This window comes from Leptidea sinapis, chromosome Z, assembly GCF_905404315.1.
Source record: "Leptidea sinapis chromosome Z, ilLepSina1.1, whole genome shotgun sequence".
In the NCBI taxonomy this organism is placed as follows: Eukaryota; Metazoa; Arthropoda; class Insecta; order Lepidoptera; family Pieridae; genus Leptidea; species Leptidea sinapis.
Window position 1 is genome coordinate 26,739,891 of NC_066312.1, and position 21,832 is coordinate 26,761,722.

A 21,832-nucleotide genomic window follows, 5' to 3' on the forward strand; every position below is an offset into this window, starting at 1 on the left:
GATTGTTAAAAGCTCCTTTTAAACGTCAGTACAACAACACCCAGATTTCTTTACTTCTACGCCTTCGCCTACCCTTGTACGTAACAAGGGTAGTATTGCCAGAAATTGATGCCTCGGTTACACCAACTCATATGTAATCAACTCATGTGTAATAGAGTTGGTGTAACTGGTAAATGCGAACCAATCAATTACAGCAAGTATTGTAATTAATGGTAATATTATTAAAAGGGCTAAAACCGAATACTGTAATATAAATTTCTTTGGCAGGTTGCAGTTAATTCTCTTTGGCAGGAAGGACAAAATGTTAACAGTTTGAAAAATGTCAATGTCAAGTCTGATTCAAAATAATTTTAAATGGTTGAAAAACTGCGAGCACATTTTCAGTTTGAAAGGATTTAATTGTAGTTGATATAATAATTGGCATTTATAGATCTAGATGGTTCAAACTGTTATTTTTAATTTTATCGTAGGCTATGAGAAATTTCAGTGTATCATCCAGGGCTACTTATCATGACATCATCGGCCAAGATATGCACGAATGGAGCAACTTCAAACGGCCTTAAAAAAAGACTGCGTTTTTGCTCAGACTTCGATCGATCAATTGTTATTAATACGTTTTTAAGACACGGATGGAAAGAAGTATCACCGGAAGGTGACTGGAATATTTATTGGTCCAACACTTTGAATTGTAGAAATTTATTTATGGAAAATAGACACAGATTTCAGGATAATCAATTAATTAATCATTTTCCGAACCATCATGAATTAGTACGCAAGGACTTACTTGTGAAAAACTTCAATCGATACCGTAAAGAACTAGAAAGGAACAATCATCCCTTAGCCGAAAAAATTCAAGTACGTGATCCAAGTGGGCGAACTGTGACACGCTATTTATATTTAGATTTCATCCCGACAACGTACATCTTGCCTACAGATTACAACCTTTTCCTTGAAGAATATCGTAAATCTCCACAGACAACTTGGATACTAAAGCCATGTGGCAAATCTCAAGGGGCCGGAATCATCTTGATAAACAAACTTTCTCAGCTAAAGAAATGGTCTCGAGAATCAAAGAAATATTTACAACATCAACTCACAAGTAAGGATACGTATGTTATTTCACGTTATATAGATAATCCGCTCTTGATCGGAGGAAAGAAATTCGATTTGAGGATTTACGTTCTCGTTACATCTTATCGCCCTTTAAAGGCTTACATGTTTCGCAATGGATTTTGCCGATTTTGTTCAATGAAGTATGACAAGAGTTTAACAGAGCTTGATAATGTGTATGTTCATTTGACGAATGTCAGCGTCCAGAAACACGGCGAAGAGTATAATGAGAGTCATGGAGGAAAACTAGGAATACAGAATTTAAAGTTATACTTGCAAGGGACTCGCGGTAGTGACGTAACGAAACGACTTTTTGAAGATATACAATGGCTGATAGTTCATTCTTTGAAGGCGGTGGCGCCAGTGATGTTAAATGACCGCCATTGTTTCGAATGTTATGGATACGATATTATAATCGATACTGACCTAAAGCCATGGTTGATAGAAGTGAATGCTTCACCTTCAATGGTCGGTACAACTGAAAACGATCGAATACTGAAAAACAGATTAGTTGATAATATTTTGTCAGTGGTATTGCCCCCAAATGGAATTCCTGATGCTCGTTGGAACAAGACACCCAGTTCAGATGCATTGGGTGATTTTGATGTTTTAATTGATGAGGATTTAATTTACAAGGATAATATAGCGCAGCTGGCACGAGAAACTGGGCAAGGTCCAATGCGAAAATAAGTAACTATTTATAATATTATGTATATTAAAAATATATTGATTTAAATTAATGTGTTATTATTATAACGTACTTTTCCTCACACTTAAACATTATATTCAATTATTTAATCAGCCCCTAAAATCTTAATTATGTAATGGCCGAGATAACATTTAACTTTTTTATATTTCGTCCTCTTAGTTATTCAATCATTGGGAAATATAGTTTTATGATTTTTATTTTTTTTTAAATATTATAATAAATAGTATAATTTAAAAATAGTTATTTAATAAATTAAAACAGAATTTTCATTGCTTTGAACGGTGGTACTTGTAATATCTTGAGTTAGCATCTTCTCTTTCAATCAACTCTTCGTCAATCAAAACATCGAAATCGCCCAAGGCTGCTTCGCTAGGAATTTTATTCCATCTTGCATCAGGTATTCCATCGGGGGGCACGACAACAGAAACAATATTGTCTATCAATTTGTATTTTAATATTCGGTCATTGTGTGTCGTGGACTGCAAAGACGGGGATGCATTTACTTCTATAAGCCACGGTTTTAACGTACTATCGATAATTATATCGTATCCGTAACACTCAAAACAATGACGGTCGTTAGCCATTACAGGAGCGACTGCTTTTAATGAATGTACTATTAGCCATTGCATATCTGCGAACAGTTTTTCCGTAACTGATCGTCCTCGCGTCCCCTCTAAATACAGGCGAAAGTTTTGAATACTCATTTTCCCTCCATGTAAACTGTTGTAATCTCCGCCGTGCTTTTGTACGCTTACATTAGTTAAATGTACATACATGTTATCCAATTCAGTGACACTTGTATCGTACTTTACAGTACAGAATCTGCAAAAACCATGCTGAAACAAATAAGCTTTTAGAGGTCGAAATGACGTGACCAGCACGTAAAGTCTTAAATCAAATTTCTTTCCACCAATCAATAACGGGTTGTCTATATATCGAGATATAACGTAACATTCCTTGCCTCCGAGCTGCGGGTGAAGTGGTGCCTTAGCTTCACGTGACCACTTTTTAAGCTTCGACAATTTATTTATAAGAAATATACCAGCACCTTGTGATTTGCCGCAGGGTTTCATTATCCAAGTACTTTGGGGGGACTTTCTATATTCTTCGACAAACATATTGTAGTCAGCCGGTAATACATACGTCACGGGTATAAAATCTAGATGTATGTAGCGAGTTACGATTTGCCCGTTCGGTAGAGTGAGCTCGGTTTTATCAGCTAATGGATTACCTTCTCGCTCTAGTTCTTTGCGATACCGTTTTATATTTTTTACTAGCAAATCTTTGCGTGATATCTCGTAATGGTTCGGAAAGTGGTTAATGAGCTGATTATCGTTCATTCGGTATCCACTTTCAGAACTGAAAATGGAACGACAGTTTTGTGTAAAAGACCAGTAGAAGTTCCATTCATCCTCTGGGCCGACTTGGATCCATCCACGTCGTTCGAAGTTCGTCATAATAACAGATTTTTCTAGATCTGTACAATAGGTCACACGTTTTTCTCGATCTTGAATAGGCGCTGGGGTTTTAGATACATAACCAATCAAATTCTTCTTGCTTTCCTGCGTCATGGTAGTAACTTTGATATAAATTAAATGTAAAAAAAATTTTACTCCAAAATAAATTAATAACAAACAAAAAAATTTACGTCGAAAAGTTATATCAGTTGACATTGATTGCAATTTGTCATTTTTTTTCATAAAAATAACAGATTCAAAAACGAACAAAGCATACAAAGAGCGTTATCATAGTTTATATTATGTTAGGGTGAAAATAACTTCACCTATTGCCATGTTTTACAACATCTACTATTAAATATATCTTTACCAGTGGTAGTCTTAATTGCACAGGAGATCCACAGCAACGCCTTTTTCTGCCGGTAACCAACGACTGCTATAATTGAACAATAATAATTGTGTTTCGGTATAAAGGGCGCCGTAGCTCGTGAAATTATTGGACGAATGAGACTAAGCGTCTTATGTCTCAACACGAAGGGTGATGATAGCGATGCCTCTCTGAATTTTCGGCCTTTTAAGAGTCTCACTTCGCATCTTACTCGTACCGTCACTTTTTGTCATAAAATCTATACTAATATTATAAAGCTGCAGTGTTTGTTTGTTTGTTTGTTTGAACGCGCTAATCTCTGGTACTACTGGTCCGATTTGAATGATTCTTTCAGTGTTGGGTAGTCCATTTTTCGAGGAGGCTATAGGCTATAGGCTATAGGCTGTTTTTTTTTCAAAATTAGGGATCCGTAATAAAATTGCTATTTTGTAACACAAGGTGTAAAATCGAAAACCTATTTTTGCGTGCGCTGCAAAAACTATTGACAATAGAACAAAATGATGTACATGCAATATATAGGCAATATTTTATTACTTATAAAACTATCGCGTGAATTATACTTTATATGGCAAAACAACGTTTGCCGGATCAGCTAGTATTATATATTACTAACTAGGCCAGGAGGAATCGGCGCATGAGTACCGTAAACTATTCCACCTCAATCTTTTTATGCGATTCTTGCCTTCGAGTAGCTGGTATATATATACAGGAATTTTTCTATATATAAGAAAATTGTTACAATAAGAAAATACTTTTCAATAGAAACTCCTAAACAATATAAACAAGTTTAATATTTATTTTATTATAATAATATGGGATATGGTGGTGAATACTAATACCACTAAAGCCACTATAGAAATAGATATTATGTATCACATTGATGTTGTTAACTTCTACTTTTATGGCTTCTAGCTGTCCGGTTTGAATTGGTCGATTCTTCTTTTTCAACTAATTCTTCATCAATAAGCAAATCGAAATTTCCGAGAGCTTCAGGACTCGGTACTTTACCCCACCTTACATCTGGTATTCCATCTGGAGGCAGTACTACTGATAATATGTTGTCTATAAGCTTGTATTTCATAATCCTGTCGTTAACTGTTGTTGAAGTGAGCGATGGCGAAGCGTTGACTTCCACTAACCACGGCTTCAGCTTATTGTCTATAATAATATCGTACCCGTAACATTCAAAGCAATGTCTATCATTGGCCATTACTGAAGAAACGGCTTTCAAAGAGTGCACAATGAGCCATTGTATAGCAGCAAATAATTTCTCAGTAACAGCTCTTCCTTTAGTACCTTCTAAGTATAGTCGTAAATTTTGAACACTCATTTTTCCGCCGTGGATATTGTTGTAATCACCACCATGCTTTTGTACGCTAACATTCGTTAAATGTACATACATATTGTCTAGCTCAGTAACACTCGCGTCATATTTAACAGTACAAAATCTGCAGAAACCCAATTGGAATAAGTAAGCTTTGAGAGGACGAAATGAAGTTACTAACACATACAAACGTAGATCAAACTTTTTGCCACCAATGAGTAGTGGATTATCAATATATCGTGATATTACGTAGCTTTCTTTACTTAATTGCGGATGGAAAGGTGCCTTCGCTTCACGAGACCACTTTTTCAACTTTGATAGTTTATTTATGAGAAAAATACCCGTACCTTGGGATTTGCCACACGGTTTCATTATCCAAGTGCTCTGCGGGGATTTCCGATACTCTTCCACAAACATGTTATAGTCCGCTGGAAGTACAAAGGTAACAGGAATAAAATCAAGATGGAGGTATCTGTTAACAACATGACCTGCACTCAGAACTACTTCCATTTTTTCCGCTAAAGGGTTGCCTTCCCTTTCCAATTCCTTTCTGTATCGTTTAATATTTTTTACAAGTAAATCTTTTCTTGATAATTCGTAATGATTTGGGAAGTGGTTTATTATTTGGTTGTCGTTCATTCTGTATCCACTTTCAACACTGAAGAGGTTTCTACAAGTTTGTGTTGACGCCCAATATAAGAACCATTCATCATCTGGTCCTACTTGATTCCATCCGCGTCTTTCGAAGTTACTCATTAGGACAGATTTTTCCATGTCTGTACAGAAATTCACTCGACATCGCTCCAGCTGTTGAATATTCACTCTTCCATATTGATTTGATGTAAGTTTCTTTGTATCAGAATTCATTTTTTACGTTAAAATATTGAACGTGCTTCTTATATTGTCGTAAGGTTGGGTTGTTGATTTAGAATATCGATCAAACCAAACCGTTTACCATGGCGATTCTTACAATAGGTTGGTTTAAGGTTAATCATATTGATCAAACAAAAAACCCAAGTTGGTCGACTAATAATAATAAACAAATAAAATACATATATTTCTAGTAACCCTCGATGTAAGTTTATCATTAATATAATAAAATAGGTAATCATAAAATTTATGTATACCTAAGCTCTGGACAACTATCGGTATTAAAAGTAAGAGGTTGCAAACTACAGAATACAGAGATTACTTTAAGGGTCATTCATACCTCATTAGGGCCATGCGGCACGATATGAGCGCCATATCGTTTGGGGTCCACCCGCTGTCTACGGGTGGTCAAAGGTCGGACGCCGCAGTGCCACAAAAGTTAAGGTCGCGCGACCACTGGGTCTTGCGTGTACGTTGGCAATGCGAAGTGAGGTGCAGGTGTGTGACACTTCGCGCTTTAGGTACAGCTTTTTGAACGGCATGTGGGGTCCTCAAAGTAGTCATTAAGTCAATAATTGCAGCCAAGTGGCTTTTTCTTTATCTATTTGTTTAAGGTAATAGTCTTCTTAAGTATGAAGAAGCGTAACAAAGTTTAATATCAGCTATACTAACGATATCATTATACCTGGAAATAATTACCTAAAGTATTTACTTTAGGTAACTTTCGGTAAATGTGCTGATTTTTACCCAGTGGTCTACTTGGTGAACGCGCGCGGACATCTTGCCAGCAAGGTGTTCCGATGACGTCAAGGAATAGACGTAACGGTTGCGTAGCGATCGTATATCAATACAACTTCATAGTATTTAAATCGTAGATATATTGTCAAAGAAGTGATTTTACAATTTCACTAGTGATAGTACAGTAAAACCGTTGAATAAAACGCTAGATTGTCGACTTCATTTCTTACAATTTAACAGGCTGGCTTTAGTGACATTGTAATATCACGGGTACACTATTGTGATAAAATCTAGGTATATTACAAATGAAGTTAGCAGTGTGAGATGTCGAGCATTTTGATTGGTCATTTTCTTTTTATACGCAGTTTGCAAAACAAGCAGTAAGCATTGGAGCGTGTGTGCAATTTTACATCTGAAATTATTGTTGAAACAGAAATGATCAAGGGCCGAATCTGTTCTGGCACTCGCCTGCCGCTACGGCTGCACGCTACGCTCGACTCGTGCATTGTTATTAACAGTGTTAATTTGTTTTTGGGACCTACTAGTGAACATGGGTTGATTCGCTTAGATAACAGTTAGTTAATTACAGGAATGCATACCTATACTATAATAATAACAACTACTGACTAAAAACTAATCACTGAGCCAACAATCAGTGCCAGAACATTACATTTATCTCACACAAGACATGTATAAATCTGTTTCCTGGGCTCAGGCCCAGCAGGAAGAGGCGAGGCGTTTGAACTTGAAGTCGGGGTTCATCAGGGATCTACACTTAGCCCATTGCTTTTCAACTATAGATTACCTCACAAAGCACTGTCAAAGGGAAACATTCAAAACCTTGGAACATTCTCTATGCAGACGATGTGGTTCTGATCTCAGATATTGTAAACGAGCTCCAGAATAATTTCAACTCCTGGATAGCACTCGAGACAAACTGCCTCAAAATTAGTAGAAGCAAGAAAGAACTCATGTCGTGCGTTTTTACACGACGTAACGCGCACAGATAATATACACGTTTCTATAGGAAGCATTGTACTACATTGTATGGTGAAACATTTGAAATATTTAGGATCAATTATCAGTAACGACGGAAAAATACATAAAGATGTCACTCACAGAACAACAACTGGATGGATGAAGAGGAGACAACTAACAGGCGTCATGTGTGACAGAAAGATGCCACTTAAAGCCCAAAGGCAGGAGTACAAAACTGCTATTAGACCTGCTGCTTTGTACGAATGAGAGTGTTGGGCGACCAACAAGCACCACCTAAATAAACTGCACCCGACAGACATTTGCATTCTACGCTGGTCTGCGGGTGTCGCACTTCTAGACAAAATCCGGAATGAGTACATCAGAGAAAGTTTTAAAGTTGCCCCAAAAGTCGACAAGGCCAAAAAGAAACGTTTAAGGTGGTTCGCTCACAGTCAAAGACGCCCAGGCGATCATATTATGTTGAAGCTTTTCGGCGTATCAATCACCATCAGCTGAACGTCCTGCTCGTCTCGTATTTTCATAAAACAAAGCTTGCCCATGTCATTAGTACAATATTTACCTTTTAACATGATTTTATACCGCGCTATATTATTTTGGTTCTGACGATGAATTTAATAATAATATTATATATATACCAGTGCCTTTCAACATTTTATTTAAACAGACTGTGACAAAGCTATTTGTTATTGAAACCTCGAACACTATTTTTCATCAAAAATTAATTGTTAATGTAACGATAACGGTTAATTACCTACAAATTTGTAATAAATGAAACAAAAAGTATAATATAGAGAAGTGTTTATTTATATAATCATCTCATCTTACACAACCAATACAATGTTGTTTATCCCTATAATTATGCATATCTTTATATTAAGGCTAGGCTCCCTTAATTAGGTACATGAGATTTTTTTTATCGAAATCCGTTTACCAATGGCAAATAAAAAAACGTAGGTTCCTTAGTATTGCCATAAACATAATTGAATAAGTTTAAGAACTTACTCAAGTCTTCCTGCATAAGCAACATATTATTAAAATCAACAGTATGGGAATACAATTTTAGATCACATATGACCTGTGTTAATAAGCTGTTTAGCCCGTTTACGTAATAGTGAAAAAAATATTCTGATTACCGCGCAGGTTTTTCTAAGTTTTCCAAACAGTACAATATTTTGAGTTTGCGCTGTAAAGGTAAACTAGGTAGGAAATTTGGATGAATTCGTTTTGGCAAACGGAACCCGAGAGGGCGCGGGTTCCCGCGTAGATCATAAATTTTGGTAACAAATTTAATTCGTATAATTAATCCCAGAAGTGAGGGATATCACTTTAAAAATAACAAATTGTTTGTAATAGATATTGGAACATAGAACATTATTTAAATATGAATTTGTGTTAAAGGTGTTCCTCGGCAAAACGACAAGATAGAAGAGAAAGAACATAGAAATATTAACATACAAATTCCGACGAACTCTTAAAAATCTATGAAAATGTCATTTGTATGGAAACGAGCAAAGACGATTGAACTGACGAAGGCCATATTTTAATGAATTAACAAAAGATAGAAGTAAACAGTAAACAGTAAAACAATCATTACTTTTAATAACATGCGATAAAAGGAATATATTTCGCATATTTTTCCCACCTTGTGTATAATTATTGCATTTTACATACGAATCTCTCTTTTGAATTATATAACTAGCTGACCCGACAGCCGTTGCTATGTAGATAATAAAAAAATACTGTTTTATAAGAATTTGCCAATAATATTTCAAAACATCAAGAATTATTTCGTAAAAAATGTCGCGGAACTGTCAAACCGTACGTCACTAAATTCTCTATAGAAAAAATGTCCATACAAAACAAATATTGAAAATAAAAATAATTATGGGTTTCAAATCTAAATAAAAACTATCCTATCTCTTAAGTTGGCCCAAACTGCACTCCATGAAGTAATCCCCATTTAAATCCGTTCATTAGTTTAGGAGTCCATCGCGGACAAACAACGTGTCACGTAATCTATATATCTCAAGATATACAATATGGAATAGCTTAGGTATTGAAGATATGATATGAACCCTGAATGATATATAATTCCAAAGGTGAAGGGCTGACCTAAATTGGTTTATTATTATTGCAGAAACTTTGGAATTAAAAATATTAAGTCTCCACATCTTTATTTACTCACTTTATTCACTTAAGTCTTTAGTCTCTAGGACTGTTCAAGTTGCGCATGGGTACACTTTATAGTAATAGTTTAAAGTCACCACCATCTATAAAAAGAAATTGACGATCGAGTTTTTGTTTTAGCTTCAATTACAATAGTTAGTTGCCTGGTCACATTTATTTAAGAAACACTCATGTTCATTCAATTCAGTCAGATTATAGTTCAGTAAAAATAAGTATGAGACATGGAAAATATATTATAATGTTCCCAGCGGGTATCGAACCTTTACGCCAACTATCCTGATCATAAGACGTCCGCCGCTCCGCGCGTCGTGTGTATAATAGATATTATGAATTTTAAAATATGATTTCAGTCTTTTCCTTGGCTCGAACAAGGGGCACTCCGCTAGACGCAATGCAATCTTGCGGGGTAGGGGAGCGAATGGGGGAAATCACCGCTAGAATTATTTCTGAGAGCCTAGTCTTAATATCTATACTATCTTATAAAACTACCATAAAAACAGTGGTAACATAAATGGTTCAGCACCAAAGCCCGTCCTCGCCTTCATCCTCGCTGGCAGTAGACGACCCGAAGATCATCTTGTATGGCCGGCTCAGGCTAAAAAAATATTTAAAAAACTAAGATCTCCAATATAATATAATATCTCTATTGTATAATAATAATAATAAGCCATTTATAGTGTTATTGAAATTACTGGGCAAATGAGACAACATTTTAATTCTCAAAGTGACGAGCGCAATTGTAGTGACGCTCAAAATTTTTGGGTTTTTCAAGGATCCTGAGCGGCACTGCATGGCAATGGGTAAGGCGTATCAATAACCATCAGCTGAACGTCCTGTTAGTCTCGTCCCTTAATTTCATAAAAAAAAATATTCCATAGCCCTTAGGTACTTTACATTCAAATGTTATAAGTAATTTGATGTGCATAAAAACTAAATAATGTAATTTACTTCAATCCCAATCTAAACAGGAATGAACTTTTTCACAAAATGGCCGACCAAATGAAAACTACCGTAATGCTTTCCTGTACCACGAAATACGCAACGACAGCTATCGTCGACATAATCTTGTAATTGTCTGGGTACGCCGTTACTGCGTACGAAAGATAGTAACAGAGATAATAATGGCTCGCTATCACTATGTGACTCAGTAAAGGTTCGGTTGTTTATATTTTTTATGTCGTCGCGTTGAACTTAGTATAGATATTATAAATTAAACAACTTTTTAGGAGGTAGCTTCTTAAGCATGTTCTAATATATTATAGTGTGGGTACGAGCCTTTACGACGGGCGGCGGGTACATGAAGTCCCCGTTGTGGGTGTCGAGGTCAACGAGCTCGTGGCACAGGTCGCGCTCAATCTGGCACTCCGACGTGTCGGAGCTGTCCTCGCCTTCTTCTGTACGTATAGAGTATAGATACTTATTAAGCTGTTTTATTAGCTGCGATGAGTACGCACAATGCTTCCTATCTCTTTCTCGCCTACCCCTAATACCTATATCCTTCCTTGTCTTGCGAAAAGGTGGAGGAGCCTAATTCATTCATTAACATAAAACTTGTAATCTATTCAACTTGTGAATAAAATAAGATGGAGTGAAGAAGCCAGGTGAGGCCGAGTTCAGTGAGTTAACATACGTTATTAATTATAAAATAAAATCGTAAATGTGCCGTGTCTGTACAATATATTTTTTATAAATAAAAATAAATTTTTTTCAAAATTAATTTTTATTCTTTCAATACAGTTCTTCAAAATATGGCTAACTTCAGAGGCTCCAACTATGATTCTAAAGCTAACAGTTTCGCATCGGCATCTTTCTTTTCATGACTTTCTTCACAAGCTCAATCATCACTTTTACAGTTTAGTTTTAAGTGTTTGTTTATTATATTTAAGTACCAGTTTTAATTTAATCATTTTTACATTAACATAATATGTGTGTATGGATGTATGTAAACCACTTATAACTTTTGAACGGCTCGATCGATTACATCGCGGTTGGCGCCATTCGGAAGGGCTTGACCAAACTTAGATTTTGAATACAATTCGGACTAATTCGGACCGGTAGATTTTAAGAAATCTCAAAAAACCTACGATTTCTTTTTGTCATATGATTTTTTTGGAATAATATTTAAAGTGTACATTTTTACGGCTTTACCGATCGATTCCAAAAACTAATCCGCTCTAAACATCAAAAAATCGTCGATCGCCACCAAGCCGCTCAAAATCAGTTTATTCGTTCGTGACTTATCGTTGACGAAAGCAAACCGAAATTGGTGTTTTTTTCGGTTAATTGAATCTCAGTGTCTGAGGCTCAAAAAACTGACCGCATGAAAATCGGTTCAATCATTCAAAAGTAATTGCGAATTAAAAAAATTAAAATATGTTTAAAATAAAAAATTAATTTATGTATATCTTTTATCAGACATTTGATCTCAAAGAGCTCAAAGACATAGAATAAATAATACAAATTATACTTTTGAGTTCGAAGAGCTCAAACTCGTCATAAGTAAAACCCCTTTAAATTATTATTAATAAATAGCTAGTATTTTACTGTTTTTATAAATCATAACAAAAAAATTTAAATTTAAACCGATACCTACTTTTTTTTTAAATAAGTAAATAATTGATGTTCCATTTTTGACTTATTTTGAAAAAAACTAAAAAACATGATAACCTCAAAATGGCACACTATTGCATAATACATAATATGGGGGTTATATTATCATAAATAGTCACCACTATCACTTATTTATGAAAGCTATCAAGGTTATTAAGGATTAACAAAATTGTTACCTGGCTTGACAAACTCACCTTTTTGTTCGACCTCTTCGAGACCATAACTGGCGCTGTCTGAGTATTGTTGATCTGTAATAATTGTAATTTAGATTTATTATTATTATTAATATAAAATATAGTGTGTGAAGAACTTCCTATCAAAGTATTCGCTCTAAAAAAATTTACAAATTGCTTTCTCTAATTAATTCTAAAGTGATAAAAACTGGAAAAAAATAATAGTAGGATGACCTAATAGAAAAGAAGAAAATATAACAAAAATTATTCTGATCTGAGAGCCGGAAGTGGAAAAAAAAGGGGGGGGGGTTTAGGGTAAAAAACGGTTTATCTCGATTTCCGACAAAACTACAAGTCCTGTGGAAAAAAGTCAAATAGGAAAGTTGAAGGTAATAAAAAGATCTACAACTTTTGTTTTCACACTTTTTTCACATAACCTCAAAACATATGTGAAAAATTCAAAAAACCAAGTTCTTGGTTTTTTATTTTTATCTTATACAAAAAAAAAATTGCGCGAAATTTGGTGAAAAGTTAATTAAAAAGATAACTTTTCACTAAATTTCAGGTATTTATTTTTGTAAAAGATAAATATACAAAACCAATAATTTATTTTTTTGAATTTTTCACATACATTTTGAGGTTATGTGAAAAAAGTGTGAAAAGTTGTATATCTTTTTATCACCTACAACTTTGCTACTTGACTTTTTTCCATAGGACTTCTTGTGTTGCTGGAAATCGAGATAAACCGTATTTACCCTTAAATACCCCCCCTTCTCCACTTCCCGACCTCAGATCGCTTGTTTGTTATATTCTTCCATTTCCACTGTCCAACTTTTATTTTTTTTTTGGATTAAAAATTAACGACCCTAGTCTATAATCTTGTTACAATTAGGAGTTCTAGAATATAGAACAATTATGTTGAACATAAATATTATAAAGAACATACGAACTTAAAAATTAAATTACTTCTGATAAATAGAACTAATCCTATACTACTACTACAGTAAAAAATAAAATAAGTAATGAAAGTATAAATTCAACGTATTAATTGAAATAATGGAGAAAACAAAGAAAAACTACTTATTTGACTAATGCAGATTGAGTAGCAGCTAATTCATTTTACTTAATTCATACCGATTTTTCCCATGTGTGTACAGAAATTCACTCGACATCCCTCCAGCGGTTGAACACTTAATCTTCCTTATTGATTTAATGTAAGTTTCTTTGTAGCAGAATTCATTTTACACGTTACAGTAAAAAAGACAATATAAAAATAGGTTCAATACCTATTTTTTATATTGTCTTAAGGATGGGTTGTTGATTTTGAATATCGATCAAACCAAACCGTTTACCATAGCGATTCTTACAATAGGCTGATTAAAGTTTATCGAATTATATTGATCAAACAAAAAACCCAAGTTGGTCGAATAAATAATAATAAATAAATAAAACATATTTCTACTAACGGTTGATATCGTTAAAATCATGAAATAGAACAAAGGTAATCATTAATTTTTGTTTAGGCTCTGCACAACTATCGGTAATAAAATTAAGAAGTTATGAGTAGAGAACTTTAAGGGTCATACCTCATTAGAGCCATCCGGAACGCTATCAGCGCCATGTCGTTTGGGGTCCACTCGTTGTCAACGGGTGGATCAAAGGCGGACGCCGCAATGTCACATAAGTAAGTCGCGCGACCACTGGGTACCGTGTGCGATGGCAAGGCGAAGGCAAATCAGATGTGACATTTCGTGCTTTAGGAACAGCTTAATGACCGGCACGCGAGGTCCTCAAGATAGACTTTTCTTACTTTTTTTTAATATGCTTAGTTCCAGAAAATCATTTTTTATGTGTTCTCACTACTTTATATAAAGTTACACCTCAAGATATAGTACAGGATTTTTTCAGCATCCTGTATATGTCGTAGGTGTATTGTCAAGGCCGTGATATTACAATTTCACTAGTTATTGTATAATATAACGGTAGATTGTCAATCGTCTTCATTTCTAACATTTTAACGGCCTGGTTTTAGTGAGATTGTACTGAATAGTGTTATTAATTTTACTGGTCGTTAGTCAACTAACTGTTATGAATCAGCCCATGTTTAGTTAACAGGAAGTAGGTTCAACAGAGATTCAGTTGGTGCTAGGTGATCACCGCCAGCCGTGCTCTCATCAAACTCAACGATTGCAACAGCTGACCTTGAAATGGTTGGAATGGAAAACATTAATTACCTACAAATTTATGACAAATAAAACAAATAATGTAGTATGAAGATGTATTTATTTTTTATTTTTTTTTTATTTATTTATTTAATCATCTCATCTTACACAACTAATACAATGAATGTTGTTTACCCTTAATACATAGTTACGCATATTTTCCTATTAATTTTAATATTAAATATATATATTTCCTAATTATTACTATGTTTGTAAACAAGACGACCATAAAAACAGTGGTCGAACAAATGGTTCAGAACCAAAGGCCGTCCTCGCCTTCTTCCTCGCTGTCAGTAACCCGAAGATCATCTTGTATGGCCGGCTCAGGCTAAAATAATATATAAAATAAAGATCTGCAATAATGTACAGGGTATAATAATAATAAAAATATATATTCCATAGCCCTTATATGCATTCAAAAGTTGTTAGTAATTTGATGTGCACATAACCTAGTGTTAGTTTAATAAAAGTGAACAAATTAATAATTTTGGTTATGGACCCCATTTTGGCCCACGACTTTTTCACACTTGTTGATCCAGTTTCACTTTACCGCCATGCCTACTTAATGAAAGATAAACTGATAACAAAAGATCTTAAACAAAGGAACCTTATCAAAAGAGAACCAAAGGCGTCACCTAACAACAAAACAACCACAAACAAACCAGCTCCCAAGAAAACAAACACAAACAACATTTTCGTCATTCAACAGGATCTTCGTCTTGTTCAGATTCTAAAAACTAATAATACCTAGCAAACAGACTACCAAAAAAGGAATCTGCACCCCGATCCGGCCGGTTACCGTCGAGGAAGATGACCACTACGCTCCAAAGGGAATATATAGATATAATTAAATAAAGTGTTGGTATACAATAAACAAAATACTATATGTCTTATTAATAAACGCAGTGTAAAGTTACTCCAAGTTTAAAATGACTTCTCCCTGTCATGTATTTCTGTGGTGACAAAGGTAAGGTAAACACAAAAAGTTTTAAATTTGGAATATCTTTACTTCGCTTTATTACTAACACAGTATGAGTCCGGAACTGTTTTTTTTTTTGTAGTTAACACGCGGATTGAACGCACACTTGAGGTCTACTGAAGGTTAAAGTAAACCATTCCGCGACCTTCTCAAGGGAGGATTCTATAGACGATCATCATGTTCCTTCCGGCACTGCAGGTCGACGATTTCCCGACAGATACGTGGATGGCGCGTGTTAACGGCATCTCCAGTTCTGCAATCTGTTGCAGGATGCAAAGTAATGCATGTTGGAGCCGTGTAACATTGTTGTCAATGTAAACCGGATATAAAGAATACATAGACATATCTGTATATAGTCTATGATGTGTCAAGTCTGGTTGTTATTGTCTGTTGATGTTATTCATTACTCTGTGTAACAAAGACCCAAACTGTGTTGACGTGTTTTTGGTATACCTACGAGCATTTCTTTAAAAAGTAAGCTCACAATTGAATCCATTATTATCTTGTTTATTGTCACTTTTGTAACCTAAACCCCATCAAACATTGCAGAAGAAACAGTGTAGGAAATAGCATATAGTCTTGGGGAACTCCTATGTTCACTCAGCTTCAGGCTCGAGCAATATTCATTGACAAGGATCTCTATGCTGCGAAGCCGGTGGTCCACTAGCATAAGCTTCAAAGCCTTCGGTATATCTGTCATTTACTGTCAGGCTTTCTCCCTTGCTTTCGATAGCTAGGTGGTAGGTATACCAGAAGACCGCCCGCGTAGCCATAACGAAAGCCGTACTACACGTACGCACAGAGCCACAGCACGACACGCCACAAATTTTAAATATCATCCTCACATCATGTGTAGAGAACACAAATGCACACACTCACACACTACAGTGCAGTTTTCAGCGAACTCTCTTCCAAATAAATGGAAATGATTTAATGCGCGGTTTTTTCAGGACCATTCCCGTTACAGGATTTACGTAAACTTTGGACTGCAATGATCACTTAGCATCAGGTGACCCATATGTATACTTGTTTGTTCTCCTCTGGCATTAAACAAAGTGAGTGATTTCAAATTTTCGCTTTCGCGTGCCATTCTCAAGCCAAAATATGTTCGTAGTTACTGTGTTATACAAAATTATACGTACGGTTAATGTATTACTTAATTGACTGTATTGGGTCGCTTCTAGATTGAAAAACTGTGCTAATTTTAACTATCACTTTATTAAATTGCTGCTTAATTTAGTCTATATAATTATGAGCTGATATAATGAATGAGAGCACTCGGTCACTGCTGTGAGTGAACTGGTCGCCACGTAACGGCGGGCGCAGTGGCCGCCTTATGCGACTAATATTGCTAATCGGGCGAATAGCTATGGACCTAAATTACGTTATTAAAATTATTATTTGTTCGATGCTCGATGCTCGAACATTATATGCACACAAAAATTCATATAAGTAATTCACTTTTCTTTCTGGTAGGAGCGCTAGTATTATATGACATCGTACCTGCCAATTCTCAATCGGTTCTTCTTTGAACTGCGGTGGCGCTGCTGATGTTCCCGGCATGCTATCTAGCTGTGGGACTAGGTTCATGTCCAGTTCTAGTGGCTCTTCCTGTTTATACATGTAATTGACGTGTCATAATAAATTTATCATACAGTAGAACCTCTGTATAATAATACTGAATACGAACTTCAAGGGAGGCAGGAAAAATAATGATATACAGTTTTATATTTATGAAGAGTTTTACTTAATATTTACTTACAAACGCTGCCTGCGTTGTAAGTGAATATTGCGACTTACTGAATGAAAATAAAAATGAATTAAACCGGCTTGTTTGGATGTGTAATAATTTCATTTACCATTACAAATACATACGAAAAAAATTTAAAAAAGTATATCCCACGAAAATAGCAAATCAATGACATATTTTAATGACATTGTGAGTGCGAAGCTAAAATTAAAATAAAAATATTAAAATTACGCTATATATATATAAATTTAATTACCCCACCCTATTTCAGGCCCGCGCTTTGGCCTGTACGCCACGGGTGAAATTGCTACATTAATAGACTCTCGTGTATGTTTATGTTAAAAGTGAGTGTATACTTCTGGCAGGAATTTTTAAAAGTTTAATATGTATTGTTATATTATATTTTCCGTACAAAAAACTAAACTACTAAAACTAGACCTTTTCAGTTATTTTAAACTATACATTTGGCCTTACCAACAAGATGAGATAAAGAATGTAAGCAAAGTTTCAGGGGTTGAAAACATTTTCATCAATATCTTTAAATATTTAGAAGAATTGATACATTTCAAAGGTAGAGCTGCCAGGCTATAATTCCACAAATAAAATCAACAACTCCGCACAATAACAGCAAAATTCAATAAGAAAACTAACAGTAACAGATTAATAATTACAAAAAACTAAGCAAATAAAGTACTAAATTACTGCTAACCCTATCCAAACAGGAATGAAATTTTTTCACAAGATGGCGGACCAAATTATGACAGCTAATAAAAAGGACCCTACCCACTACAACGTATCAGACCATGACCGTGCCATGAACGTGTCAGGCAAAAAAATATTCTCTGTATTAAAAAGTATGAGACCATGCCCACTGGCCCGTTCCGTTACCGACCAGCACCGTAGCGTGCCAAGCACGGAGCGACAAGTATTGTCGGCGAGAATATTTTGCCGGTGGCGATACGCTCTGTGCATGACACGCGACGTTGCCACACCGGTGCGTTGAGTGAATTGATACGCTCTAGTGGGCATAGTAGAGCGTATCGTGTTGCTTGTCGTGTCTGATACGTTCATAGCACGGTCATGGTATGATACACGATGCAGTGGGAAGAGTCCTTAACGATGCGTTCCAAGTAAGAATAGACGTTAACCCTCGCCATTTTAAATGTCACCGTTCCAAATCTTTGAATACATAGTTTAATATGTATTTCTACCTTTTTTTTTGTTATAAAGTGGTATGAACTTTAAGCCTATTCTTATTTGGAATCCATTATATACTAGTATTTTATATTTGTTCATGTAGAGCACTAGATTACGTTAGGAATTTTTTAATATTGTTAAATTGTTTAAATAATTTAAATTTGTATGTATTGATTACTGATGCCTGATTGATTGATTGGTTGTATTGCATTTTGGAGCGTCGACTTTGATAATCGGGCACCCAGCTTTCGGCTGAATGGTTGTACAAAAAAAAATTCTAAGACGTAATTCGTTGTATGTGAGTTCCGGTCACCAGCTTGTGTCACGTGGACTAGTTGACATAATATGTATGAAGGTAGCGTAGCGGAGCGGCTGGAACTCGCGCCTAGATTGTTCTATGAACTTTTGTTTCATTAGATGCTGATTAAAAAGAATGTAATTTAATCGTACTTTCATTTTGTATAGATACATAGTGTAAATAGGCATTTATTTATTATAAATTGATAGCTGTGCGAGTTTTACACATGGCGGGAGCGGGAGAGTCGCCATGTTGCGCACGCGCTCGCAGCTCGGCGTCACCGGGAACGTTCATTGGATTGTATCGGAGTAGAACAATGCTAAAGTAGATATAATAATTTTTAAGGGAATAGTCATTAATTTGTATAATATTGCTGTAGCTATAGTTTTCTATCGTCACTCGTAGCGCGGGCGCCTATGTATATACGGTTCGCGTCCGGCAGCCTAGCGGGACACTGCGTATGTATCTATGTACACTATGGAGATGTTTGTTATGTAAAATGTATTAACATTGCAAAAATTATATGATCTTATATATAAATTACTATTATAGTACACAGTATGAAAATAAAAAAATATTGCTCGCTATTACTATGTAACTAAGTAAAGGTTCGTTTGTTTACATTTTTTATCTCGTCTCGCTGGTCTTAGTATATTATATATGATAAATTCAATAACTTTTTAGGAGGTAGGTCCTTAAGCATGTTCTAGTGCAGGGCTCCCCAAACGTATTTTAACTGTGACGCCCTTGGAAAATTGTCATTTTATGCGACGTGGATATATATTTTATAGTGTGGATACGTGCCTTTACGACGGGCGGCGGGTATGTATAGTCTCCGCTATGTGCGTCGAGATCCACGAGCTCGTGGGTCACGTGTGGCGGCTCGTCGGGCAGCTCGCGCTTGATCAGGAACTCCGACGTATCGAAGCTGCTCTCGGCTTCCTCTGTACGTATACATTATAGATTAACGATTAGGCCGTTTTATTAGCAAGCTGCGATGAATACGCACATAGCTTCCTATCTCTTTCTCGCCAACTTCTCAAACCTACATCCTTCCTTTAGTTTCACTTAAATTCATTTATTGACATAAAACTTGTAATCCACTGTGTAAGATCGAATAAAGAAACCAGGTGAAGCTAAGTTCAGTGAGATCACATTAAACAATAGATTAATTATAAAATAAAATAGTAAATGTGCCGTGTCTGTACAATAAATATTTTTTCAATACATTTGTTAAACATGGCGCACTTCAGAGGCTACAACTATGATTCGAAAGTTAAATGTTTTTTTTACGCGGTCATGACTTTCGTTGAGAGCTCAAACATCACTTTTACAGTTTAGTTTTAAATGTTTGTTTATTGTATTTAATTATCAGTTTTAATTTGATCATATTCACATTTGTCTAAATTTGATTAGCTTGTAAACACGTAGGATACTTTTAGCTTGATTTGTTATAATAACATAAAGTTCAATTGCAAAAAACGCGTCACTTTCCGACAGTATGTTGAAACAAACATATTTAATTCTTTGATTTGTTATTACCATTTCCCACAACTATATAGAAAATCGTCGTGTGATACATGGGTATGTGGTGGTGAGTAATAAAACAACAAATTTCAGTCCAAATTTAAAAATCAAAAGCGATATTTTTCAATAACTCTTTTAATTATTCGTGATAAATAACCAGTATTAAAGCTTTTTTATAAACCAAAAGAATATAATATTATATCAGAATATATAAATTGATACTTTTATTAAAATAATATTTGATGTTGCATTTTTGACTTATTTTGGAAAAAGCTAAAATACATGATAACCTAAAAATTTATCACAAATAGTCACCTTTATCGACTCCTAACGGGAATATGTCAAATTACCGATGACCTCGTAATTAAAATCTATGATCTGTATATTTGCTTTTATGAAAGCTATCCCCTATTGAGAATTAAAAAAAAATAAAAGCTATTAAGGATTAACAAAAATTTTACCTGGCTTAACAGAGAGCTGAACCAACGTGTCATCTTTTTGTTCGACCTCTTCGAGACCAGAACTGCCGCTGTCTGAATATTGTAGATCTGTTATTGTAATGTAGATTTATTAGTATTAAAATAAAATATAATGTGTGTATCAGTAACACTTCTTTGGCATGGCATTTGCTTAATATTTGCGAGACATAATAGGCTTGCTTATCGCGACAATGAAGACGCGGAAAAGCTAGTTAAATCTATATTGAATACAAACCTTTACTACTTTGGTACTCTGATGTTGGGGTTATGTATTATACTACTACACCCATGCTTTAAATCCACTATTAAAGATTCTAAAACCAGAGTTGTACTGAATTTCATCCAACCAGTGTTGTAAAGTTGTACTGATTTTCATTACAACACTCGTTTGGATGATGTAATGGTTCCTAGGAATGTCTTTTTCAATGTTAGCAGTAAGCTAACTGTTTCAGAATCTTTTATAGAAGATTCATATTATGGGCGTAGATAAAGTCTTGTATGCAACTGTTGATAATTAGGTATTAACACACTCATGTGATTCTATTATCACACGAGGCGAATCGTGTTTTAATATTATTACACAACAGTTGCATAAATAACTAATATAATACCATCGAATAACTTCACGGTATAGGAAAATTATATCGCTGTGAACTGTCGCGTTCGCCTTATATATTTACTCTCGTAATTTTTTCCCATATGTACAACAAAACATAACTTAATAATACACCATCAACGCACATTATTAATGATGTACTGAGCAACGAATATAAAATAATATGATAGACCCTTTGAATAGTAATTTATTAATAATT

General features: G+C 35.0%; 4 protein-coding genes across 7 annotated transcripts in view; 1 reads left to right on the plus strand and 3 right to left on the minus strand.

The window, feature by feature from the left end:
* The first annotated feature begins 377 nt into the window (after positions 1-377).
* On the plus strand, positions 378-1,824 carry LOC126978479 (polyglutamylase complex subunit TTLL1-like). Its single transcript, XM_050827302.1, has one exon. It carries the CDS (start codon positions 511-513, stop codon positions 1,798-1,800), a length of 1,290 nt encoding a protein of 429 aa, XP_050683259.1. The 5' UTR covers positions 378-510; the 3' UTR covers positions 1,801-1,824.
* Positions 1,825-1,997: 173 nt separating this feature from the next.
* On the minus strand, positions 1,998-3,477 carry LOC126978476 (polyglutamylase complex subunit TTLL1-like). Its single transcript, XM_050827300.1, has one exon. The coding sequence runs from the start codon at positions 3,388-3,390 to the stop codon at positions 2,086-2,088; it is 1,305 nt and encodes a 434-aa protein (XP_050683257.1). The 5' UTR covers positions 3,391-3,477; the 3' UTR covers positions 1,998-2,085.
* Positions 3,478-4,484: 1,007 nt separating this feature from the next.
* Positions 4,485-5,930, minus strand: LOC126978477 (polyglutamylase complex subunit TTLL1-like). The gene has a single exon (XM_050827301.1). The coding sequence runs from the start codon at positions 5,853-5,855 to the stop codon at positions 4,551-4,553; it is 1,305 nt and encodes a 434-aa protein (XP_050683258.1). The 5' UTR covers positions 5,856-5,930; the 3' UTR covers positions 4,485-4,550.
* A 2,448-nt stretch (positions 5,931-8,378) lies between these two features.
* LOC126978454 (transcription initiation factor TFIID subunit 1) overlaps positions 8,379-21,832 on the minus strand; it is a 46,369-nt gene continuing 32,915 nt past the window's right edge. Inside the window, exons 32-35 of one of the 4 annotated variants that reach the window (XM_050827250.1) lie at positions 21,000-21,086; positions 19,816-19,955; positions 17,270-17,377; positions 8,379-10,377 (exon numbers count right to left, since the gene is read on the minus strand). In XM_050827250.1, the coding sequence (XP_050683207.1) occupies positions 10,324-10,377; positions 17,270-17,377; positions 19,816-19,955; positions 21,000-21,086 (389 nt within the window). In that variant the 3' untranslated portion in view covers positions 8,379-10,323. Of the gene's footprint in view, positions 10,378-14,829; positions 15,116-17,269; positions 17,378-19,811; positions 19,956-20,999; positions 21,087-21,832 lie in introns of those variants that run through there. The other 3 variants (XM_050827251.1, XM_050827248.1, XM_050827249.1) reach the window with 3 other exon arrangements.

Bases quoted from the DNA above. Each gene is read 5' to 3' on its own strand.
- LOC126978479 (XM_050827302.1), top strand. From the start codon at position 511: ATGACATCATCGGCCAAGATATGCACGAATGGAGCAACTTCAAACGGC.
- LOC126978476 (XM_050827300.1), bottom strand. From the start codon at position 3,390: ATGACGCAGGAAAGCAAGAAGAATTTGATTGGTTATGTATCTAAAACC.
- LOC126978477 (XM_050827301.1), bottom strand. From the start codon at position 5,855: ATGAATTCTGATACAAAGAAACTTACATCAAATCAATATGGAAGAGTG.